The 10,778-nt window shown below is 37.9% G+C and overlaps 1 protein-coding gene across 2 annotated transcripts in view; it reads right to left on the bottom strand.

The window, feature by feature from the left end:
- The window catches only part of stau2 (staufen double-stranded RNA binding protein 2), a gene marked incomplete at its 3' end in the record, with an annotated part of 94,111 nt that overhangs the window by 45,494 nt on the left and 37,839 nt on the right, over nucleotides 1-10,778 (bottom strand). For both annotated transcript variants that reach the window (XM_014002338.1, XM_014002339.1), the window contains 2 exon segments: nucleotides 4,394-4,451; nucleotides 8,236-8,364. In XM_014002338.1, coding sequence (XP_013857792.1) covers nucleotides 4,394-4,451; nucleotides 8,236-8,364 — 187 coding nt within the window.

Genomic DNA, 10,778 nt, shown 5'->3' on the forward strand with positions numbered 1-10,778 from the left:
CCAGTGAAATATATTTATGTTTGTGGTTGTAATGTGACAAAATATGGAAAAGTTCAAGGGGTATGAATACTTTTGCAAACCACTGTATATTCATCCACAGAGTTGATGTGATCAGTGAAATGTTGGACTTCCTGGGCTTTTGTCGTCAACATATCTGAACCAATGGCTCGGTGGCACCCCTGAAAAGGACATCAAGGCTCTCTTTTCCAATTCCTCCATGTACATGGAGGAAGTATGAACGAAAACATATATCAATGATAGCCATGTGATGTGAGGATCAGTCACATGGAGGCAGTGCTTAAAAGCTTAAATTCTTTAAGAGCTTTTCACAGCCATAGCAGAAAGTTTCATGACATTCAACTCTTGATATCATTCGGACAATCTTTGAGGGTATTGAAGCAACAAGAATGCGTGGGGTTAAACGGAAGATCCATTTGTTTATCATCTCCATGTAAATAACTTCTTATGTTACATTAAAAGAACGGTGTGCATTCAGAAAAGAAAGGCCTGCAATAACCCACTGAAACACACCTCGAGGACATTTAGCAGATAAGGGCATTGAGTTACAAGAAATGCCTTTCAGAAAGAAAATCTGAACCTTTGTAGGGCCAAGCCCCAAGTCTAGCTTTATATAACAAATCACTTAATAAGAAAAAAGTGCTGAATGTAGTAACACACTGAAAGCACAAATAGGATGGTGAAAAAAAAAAGCTTGTACTGATACAATGATCTAATGGGTAATTTCCATTTAAGCGGCCATTTAGAACATATTGGTCCCAGAACTATTAATTAATTGCTGTTTGCATGGAACCTGGGAGCACAAAGTTGTTTAATGTTGTGTTTACGGGATTTTTACTTTCTATCAAAAAACAGGGTCCAGCCAATTAGAGCTAAGGACAGATCAAAAACATCTTCCAATCAGGAAACAACAAAAAACAGAGAGAGAAAACCAAAACCAGATGTGTTTGTTTGAATGAGTTGCAAATAGTGTTTATACCAAAACATTATTCAGACATTAGGTTTGTGTGTTTTTTTAAGTTAAGGTTTTTTTTTCCCTTCTAAAAAAAGGGGGATCGGTAAAGCTTCATGCCAAGTGTGACATAAGTGAGAACAGCATCAAACCAAAAGTTATTTTTAAGCCAAAATTAGAATAAAACCCCATCAAATAAGGATGACCTTGTTTCCCTAAGGGCTTCCACTCTGGAGGTCTTGGGCAACTGCTGGAACTTGAGCGACCACAGAAACCACAAACAGCACAACAGTCCACCCAAAAGTATAATCTTTTTTTTTTCTAAACATAATTTAGATTATAGATATTTCAGGAGATTGATTTAAAAACTGAATAAATCGTGTCAGAGGCTAAGTTCTCATCAGGACTCTTTATACCAAGTTTAAAGCGGCAACACATTTGCAGGGTTTCCATTTCTTGATACCCTAATTTCTTCCAAAAATCTCTGTTAAACCAGAGCAGAAGGTGCATTTTAATCCAACAAGATTATCTGTTTGGTTTCCACATCACTCGACATCCTACTGTCCACGTGTCCCCAGAAAAGTTGCTTCTCAAGCTCCATGCATATACTTGCAGTTGCGCTACGTTAGTTAAAACCAATAAAAACATTCCATTTTTTTTATCCGTTTGGGACATTACAGAACATCATGCTCAGATGTTCCAGAGCACGTCTACAAGAAATTCTTTGCACAACTTGCTTTACCAATGAAAATACTCTGGAACATATTGACTTTGGAGAGCAAGTAAAAAAAAAACTCAAATAAAACATGAAGATGATCATTTAGTTGTTAAACAAAGAAATAAAATATATTTTTTTTCATTATTGTTTTAATTTTGCTTAATAAGTCAGCCAGCTTGACAATAAACAGCTGAGGAAAACCAGCTGTTCATACAGATTTGCATATTTACACTGTTTTGGGATGACTCCTTTGAGTCCTACTCCCCTCTATAAAGAAAAGTTTATTTTTGGTCCATCTCATTCCCATGTATACAGTAACATATACCTCATCAAGAAATTATTCTGTACTTGTCTTTGCAGTGTTATTTTCTAACGTCTACTTCAGAATGCCATTGTTTCAGTTTCTCAGCTACCCTTTCATGTTTCAGCTAAACAGTGATATTTAAAATTTGAATGGTTTTTATTGTATTTCAGCCACATTGAGTTACAAGCCTCAGTGGTAAGGTTTCTTCAGAGTGCTGAAAAAAAGTCTGATTAATAATCAAACCTCAAATTCAGGAGAACATTTTGCTCTTGTTGTGTTTGTATTTGCTTGTATTTGTTATCTTTTTAGGACTGTTTCTGGTATACACACCTACCTTGTCAAAACTGGTAGACCTTATGGGGACCAAAGACCGGTCCTAATATAGTCAAAGTTCATTTTTGGGTCAGGGGTTAGGTTTAGGACTAAGGTGTGAATTAAGTTTAAGTTAGGTTTAGGATAAAAGGTCAGGGTTAGCTTAAGAAACTACTGGAGAATGAAGTCAAGGAACGGTCCTAACAAGGATAGAAATACAAACTGTTGTGTGTGTGTTCATGTTTTTGCTACCTGGTGGGGACGATTTTGACCATTTTTCTGGTACACATAGCCTGGTGAGGACCCATTAGCCGTGTTTCCATCCAATTTTAATTCGAATTTTGAGCAAATTTTAAAAAATTCACAAAAAGGAAAAAAAATGAAGAAATCCATCAGCTGGATTGAAGCAAATCAATTACGTCAGACGCATGCGTGTAGTAAACAGGAAGTAAAAGTTGCGTCTCAGGACAATGGAGAGAAGTTATCAGGAACGTTTTATTGTCTTTTTTTATTTTATGAATGTATGCACGTTTTATTATGTGTACAGCACTTTGGTCCTGTGGGTGTTTAAAGTGCTCTATAAATAAAGATGGTATGGTATGATATGGTAACGTGTTGCTACTATCGGGAAAGTTCTGTCATCAACTAGTTTTGGTGATTTTATATGYTGTCTGGAGATGTAGAGAAAGAAATGCAATTCTCTTCACGTTACGGGAATAACAGAAGACGCCGACAGCGGGAGGAAGGTCCAGCTGCAGTCACTTTGTTACCGGTTTCGGACAGACAGCAAGAACAGCTAATCAACCTTGTGAGGTAAATGTTCGCTACGTCAGAAATGATTCAACAAATGTGTTTCCATCTCTCCTTTTGCGTATGAAGTATTTAAAAAAAAAAAAACACTTAAGCGAGCGTACCAACTTTTATGCGAATTAGAGGAAGTTTTTTTCGAATCATGCAGTTTCCATCCACCTTTTCTGATGTGATACTTCAAAATGCGCATTAAAAAATGCTGATGGAAACACGGCTACTGTTCCTTAAGGGGACAAAAGCCTGGTCCCCACTGGGGGAAATACCGTTGGTGGGCTCAAATCTGTCTGACTTTAACCATCCAACCTGTRTGATCTCATTATCATCCACACTTCAGTTAGAGCACTTCGGTCATCCAACCAGTTTCTCTTAGATGTTCCTCGATCTAGACTAAAGTTTAGAGGGTTCAGTTTCTACCCCAAACCTTTGGAATGGTTTAGCTCTTAGCATTCGGTGTGCAGAGACTGTTGAGACTTTTAAATCTCTGCTTAAAACTCTTTTTTACTCCCTGGCCTTTCATTCTGGTAGAGTTTGAGATTCATTAAAAGCTAATGTTTTTAATGTTCTTTTTCTCTATTTTAAATTGATCTTGTTTACATTTCTGTGTTGCTCTGTTGTTTTATTCATGGCTGAATTGTGAAGCACTTTGATCAACTTTTGTTGTTTTTATGTGCTATATAAATAAAMTGACATTGGCATTTGCTCTAAATGTTACCATTAATCATTATATCTGTGATGAACAACATAAAGGTAGTGTGAAGATGGTAAATGTTAAAAAAATTAAATAGTCTAAATATATTTTGGGAGAATCTTTAGCCATGCTTAGTATGTTCCTCCATTGTACTTATGTATACTATTTCTAGTACTTACCATTATTAGGACTTAATAAAAAGTATATCTTAGTGTCTCTACACAAACATGCTGAATATCTGTCGAATGAATGTGTTAGTGTGTTTGTATATATCTACACTTCTGAGAGTTGTGTGTTAATCCTGAGTGAAAAGCGCTGTTTTTCGCTAAGGAAAGCAGCGGGGGAAGTCCCCAGAGGGCTTCTGTGCGGTGGCCCTGTAAGCCTGTGTGAATAAGCCTGAATTCGCAGGCTCCCCACGAGGACGCACGGCCAATTAAGCTGACAGTCAGAAGCCCATTGACCAGTCACAGAGATTAAACGCCGGGCCATCTCATGGCTAAAACCACCTGCAAGGATGGAGGGAGTGATGGAAAGCGAGAGGAGGAGGAGGAGGAAATGGTAATAGACACAGAGAGACGTGCCGATACTCACTGTTACTTGTTGCTTCGGTAAAAGGCACCTTTTGTCCATTCCAGCCTTTGTTGTCTATCTGTAGCGATGCAGAAAGAGGGAGAGAAGAGGGAAGTAAGAGAGATGTCGATTCTTGAGCAGGCAGCTTCTTCACGCATGTCAGACAAGTTCCTTCCTACTGTTTGGTCCACAAAGAGACAAGCACTGACAAGATGAGATGCCGAAGAAGACTACTGCCTCTCGCAGCCAGCTACTCAATTAGAGGCTGTTGTCAATGTTTAGTAACCTAAAAAGCTTGTTTTCAATGTGTTAATTCTTCTGTGATGAGTGTTTCTGCCTGCACAAACACTCATAAAAAAAGCTTGTGTGAAACAGAAACAAACCTATGGCTGTGAACAAATGCTTCCCAGTTTCTAAACACCCTAATCTGATCCTTAGGCCCAGTTTACGTGGAGCTATTTTTAAAGGAAACCATAGCATTTCTCCTGTTTGGTTTGTGTACACAACAACAGTGCTCGTTTTCTCTGACACTAAAGTTTTTTTGAATCCAGGTCTCCGAGTGGAGGTTTTTGGAAACACCTGACAGAGGTGTGAAATTGAGCAAGTAGATGAACAATAGTAACAATGGCGGATAGGAGAGTGCTGCTCACTCTTCAACATGTAGGAACAACCCAACCTCATCCTCGGTCCAAACGGACGCTTGTGTACTCATCATTATAGATGCAACTGATTTAATGTTTTCATGTTTTCATGCACAGCGCCGGCTGACATGACCTGACCAGTGGTGGACAGTAATGGAGTACATTTACTTGAGTACTGTACTTAAGTACATTTTTTGAGTATCTTGACTTGAGTAATTATTTTTTGGGGTACTTATGACTTTCACTCCACTACTTTTCCAAGACAAACATTGTACTTTTTACTCCATTACATTTCTAGGAAACTTTTAGTTACTTGTCACTTTTGGTTCAGCATAGCTTTGTAATCAGCTGTTGCCATCTTTTCTTTCTTGAAATGCCACTCTATGTTCCTCACAAGGGGAACCAGTCACAGTTGTAGCTCACATCTAGGATAGATTTGGAATTACATCATCTTCATTAACGGTCACGAGCTGAGCTCCACCTTCATTTCAAACAGAACCCAGCAATGGAGACGGTTGAAGAGAGTAGAGAAACCAGCGCACCCATGACCAGATCTCAGCTCCATGTTTGAGATTTTAGGACTGAAAAATAGTTCCTATCAGTTTAAATGTTTTGTGTTTTCACCGCGGATAAATTTCATTTCCGCATTTAAGAACTCACTACTCCCTTTATTATATTTTTATGCTGAAGTCTTTACAGGTGTAGAATTTGTAGCAGAGTGGATCTACAAGTCAATACATCAGGTGGTTTCTGAGAGTTACAAGGTTCTTTAAATTCACTCTGAAAACAATACAGCAATGTACAATGGGACATTTTCATKTGTACTTTTGAATACTTGAGTATTTTTAAATGCATGTACTTTTGAATACTCAAAAGTAAGTACTTCAGTACTTTAACTTGAGTWGATTTTTGACCGATTAACKTACTTGTAGTTGAGTMGATTTGACCATGRGTATCAATACCTTTACTCAAGTACTAGAGTTGAGTACTTTGTCCTGACATGGAAACTATCGCAGATTTACAGAGCATGTGTATATGGGTTTTATTTTTCGAACAAGAATCAACACAGAAAAAAACACCAACGTTCCCAGAGATTGTGCGCATTTAAGCAGGACCTTGGTGGGAAGGCGTCGTAAATTAATTCTCAGGAAAAAAAAATAAGACAGGAAGGACATGGAGCGCGATGGAAAGTGATCCTTAAAAAGACTAATTCTTCAACAACAGCTTTGGAGTTCAGGATCATCCGCAAATTAAAAGGAAAGTAGGGCACCCGAAAAATTCCTAAGAAGAAATTTCACAGACTTAAAGCCATTTATCAGCCTCTAATTCAATTTAGTCCAAATATTCTGCTTAAAACTCATAAACAGAACACTAGAAACACATGTAAATGTTGTCAGGACTGTTTATATTGGAGATCAAAGGAAAGGGAATCACTAAAACTGAGTTGGGGTTTCTTAAACAATCAGTCACAACATTATGACCACCATCCAAATATGGAACAGGATCTAGAACTAAGATTTACTCTTTTAACAAAGTTGGTGTTTTGGTAGCTTTTCTTTTAAACTGGAAAACACCCTAATCCTTCACTCCGTATCAATGAATCACAATCCCGTTTCTGGTTCCCTCAGTTTTCCACAGACCATTTTTGGCAAAACTTGACTACTAAAAACCAGCAAGATGTAGAAATAGTGTGACACAGCTACTTAAAAATCAGAATTTGGYCCGAGTCATAGTTTTAAAATCTTAATCATACTTATTGTCTGTTGTCTTTAGTCTCTCTTCTCTGCATGTATATTACCGTATATTATAGTAATTATTTCTATCAATAACATGTTTTTTCTTTGTCTCTTTTCCAGAAGAAGGTGCACCTGGACCAGTCCTGGACCAGTCCTTCTGTGTTTACCTGTGTCTCTTTCCTGTCCCCCAACCAGTCGGTTGAGGCAGATGGTCGCCTGTCCTGAGCCTGGTTCTGCTGGAGGTTTCTTCCTGATTAGCAGGGAGTTTTTCCCTCTCCACCATTTGCTCAGGATGGGAGACTGTGATGAAGTGATTCAACACAATCTGCTGGTTTCTTCTTTAGATTTTTCTTTTTTCATGTACAGTGCCCTGAGGCAACATATGCTGTGAATTGGCGCTGTGTAAATAAACTGAAATGAATTGAATTAATCCTTCACGTAGTTATTAACAGTCAGTGGCGGCTGATCAATAGGGGGCGCAGGACACCTTCAGAGACTGTGGCTCTGCTGAAGATTCTCGTCATCATCACATCTCCTCTGACCACAGCTGAATCTGAGAGGAGCTTCTCAACACTGAAGAGAATCCAGACTTTCCTCAGGTACAACATCACATCTCACTGCACTGACCATGATCCAGAGTCATGAAGAGATTTGCTTCTCAGTTACAGAAGAGCAAAATTTATATACATAAAATAAAATAAARCACTACATGACATTGTAATTCTGTTTTATTATTTTCATTTATTTAATAAATACACTGCCATTAAACAACTTAGTGATTATTTTTTGAGATATGTCTATTTTGGAGTTGTAGCACCCCCAGGAGAAAAATCCACCAGCCGCCACTGTTAACAGTACTGCTGGTTGTTGTAAGGCTTACAATGTTTTGCCATTTTATGGTGATGTGGTCTGGTTGCCTAAAAATATGTACAAATGCAGCACCTGRTTATTAATGGTCTGTCTGAAGAATTAATGATATTTAGCAACAAAAAAAAAAGTGGTTATGTAATACAATCTTTTTCTGGTTCTGCTCCACTGAGCTTAAATCCAATGAGGTGTATAAAAATGATGGTGATCAATGGTTGCTTGCAAATCACACTCCGTTCAGGGGAGCTGGAGGAGTTATATAACAGGTCAGCAGCACTGAGRCAAGTGAGAAACCTGGGAGTAAACTCGCTGTCAGTTTATCTGCAMACGTCTGAAGAGATAAAAACAGCTGTTCTTTATTTACAGACGTTTCATTTTGGTTAAAATTTCTGCTTTCTTTAAACAAATTTTGCTAATTGGAGTCCCTGAGAAAACCCCAAACAGCCTTGCATCAATGTTTATTGTAGAGCAGTGAAAATCAAACCAAAATCATAATCRTTTCTCAGCAAAACAATGGCAGCTTTCAATTTCTTAGAAATAAAAGCTACATATAATAACAGACTGGGTGGTTTGTATATAAAACRAGTACACAAGCTGGCATAAGCAATAGTTTCAGTACCTCTGAGGGGGTCTGAGGGACTGTGGAGGCCTTGTATCCCAGCTGAAGCAGCATGGCCTCGGCGGCGTTTCGCTTGGCCACCTTCTTGTTGGGTCCCGTTCCGGTGGCAACCTCGTTATTCACCTTCACCTGCGTCAGCAAGCAAAAGAGAGAGACAAAATCAGAATGTTGAGGCTGCACGGTTACATTCTGTTCAGGTGTTAATGACCAACTTGGTGACTTTCTTCTAGCTTCTWTGCTTCCGTTCACTTTCAGCTGAGAACAATCACTCTCCGAGCCAAGTCAGCCATGCAACGTGAAGTGTTTGTTTTTCAGTAATCCCAAAGCATTAAATCTGTCTATACAGAATGTAAGCAGAAATTTCCAAGAGAATATCAGACGTCGTTGTGTTATGCAAACAGACAATTACACTGTACAAATAACATTCTGGAAGCCAAAGCCTGTGAACAACCGTGGTTCGGCGCACTTATTCAAAGTGGCCTCACAAGCTCAAGCACTACTCTGGATGCATGAAGTRAGCAACAACACAGCGAGGATAAACAGCTAAATGAATAACCGCAATGGTCAACAGAATAACTCTTTTATTAGGTATTAAAAATTAATCAGCTCCTCAAAGGCATACAATAAAAAGTGGAGTTTGCTTCTCAAATGAAAAGACGTGAAAACAGAGGCTCATTTGAGCTCTGCTGCCTACAAGAGGAAACAATGTGGAAATTTTAGAAGAGTGAGTGGACTGCACAAAAGAACACACACACACTCACGGGGGCCTAATGTGTGTATCAAAGAGGCATGGAGAATAGGTTTGRGGCTGAATTACTGCCTGATGCTGAGAGAAGCTCTGTTCTTCGTTTGAAAGAAGAGGATTATGGAAGAAAAGACAAAGAAGGGAGAGTTTGACTGAGAGACAGAGAGAAAGATAAATGGGAGCAAAGATAGTCAGTAAAACAAAAACGCAGTTGAAATGTCATGCGTTAATAAAAATGGACAAATACCATTCAAGCAAGCTATCYAAGACATAAGCTTCTCAATAAAGATGTCTTGTGTAGATTAACACACAGCATCTTTATGAAGCACTCATCTGCCAACAGCAGGTAAACTGAGAAAACATCACTTACTTTTACCACTATTAAAACGAGTACAGTTCCATAGTCTCTTAAACCAGTTATAAAGTCATAGTTAAAACTTAACACTACATGYTCAAATATGAAGACTATTAGTCTACAACTAGTTTCTCCAAATAAAAACAGCTGTAATTGCAAATATTATACTTAACTATTTGTTTACTCTGCCACAAGAGCAGGATAAATGMATGACCCTAATTCAATTCTTCTCTTGATCCAAACCATACCAAATTTTGGCAGGTTTTAATGCATGAATGTGCAGTCTAAAACGCAAACTGGACTATTAGGCAAGTTTGCATTAACTTGCAAACACAGCATGTTTTTATATACTAATAAACATAAAATTCTGAATAATCAAACCTGTCCTACAAAGAACCCTGTTCTTTTCATTAGATTAACAAAAAACAGCAACCCGAGCATTTTAGTTTCTTATGAGTAATGTCCCCTTACAATACAACCATATTAGAACACATACTGTAAGCTGTCTTTACTAGCAMCAACAGACGAACTGAAATATAATAGTATAAAACAGTTGGCTTATACACTGAGGATAAACAGGAGCGTAAAGATGAATGTTCATCTGCCCTGAGGTCTAAATGCAGCAATAAAAATACACAATAAACAAAACTTTTTAAAAGAGCCTGTGGAAAAAAGAGAAGGGATTAGTTCCAAAGAAAGATGAGTCAGCTATGAAGGGAGACAAAAATATGGGAATATAGTTTTTCAAAATCCATATAAGACATGTATCAGAAGACATTTGTGTTGATTTTGTGTTTTTTTTGTGGTATAGAATTAACAAATTTYAAACAAACCAAGATTGAACTGATTGTACTCTTTTCTGTTTTACCTCCTTCCACACTAAATTACCTAATAAAATACACAAAAAGGAGGAATAGGCAAGTTACTAAACATAAATTTTCAGTGTTTGTTAWACACATTGGCCACCAGACAACACTGCTCCAAACTATTTTCATTTAATGATTTAATAAATTTACATTTTGATTTAAGATAATGCTCTTGCAAACAAATAACGCTGCCAAGTTCGGAAAAAGGMAACCAGACTCCTTTTCGAATTGTTTAATTTCAGGGAGTATTGAGAGCAAGTAGGTAAAAGTTTGCAGTCAAACTGACCCTAACCTATTATCATTGGACCGGGACATCCTGACCATCTGGATAAGATGTACCAATGATTAGTGTAAACACTAAAGGGCGTCTAGACACAGAGACCATGAGATTCATCATATGTGTGCTTTTAAAAGCAGCCTGACATTGTATTTTGTCAAGCGTGTACATTATTCATTTTACCTATGTTTGCTTTCAGACTTTGTTTAATAAAATCTATAAATCACACAAAAATTATTGCGGCCCATGCCCATGTGGGCTGCAAAAATGGCCATGAACTGAGATGGCTTAGTCCAGTGT

This window comes from Austrofundulus limnaeus, unplaced genomic scaffold (genome assembly GCF_001266775.1).
Source record: "Austrofundulus limnaeus strain Quisiro unplaced genomic scaffold, Austrofundulus_limnaeus-1.0 Scaffold12, whole genome shotgun sequence".
In the NCBI taxonomy this organism is placed as follows: domain Eukaryota; kingdom Metazoa; phylum Chordata; class Actinopteri; order Cyprinodontiformes; family Rivulidae; genus Austrofundulus; species Austrofundulus limnaeus.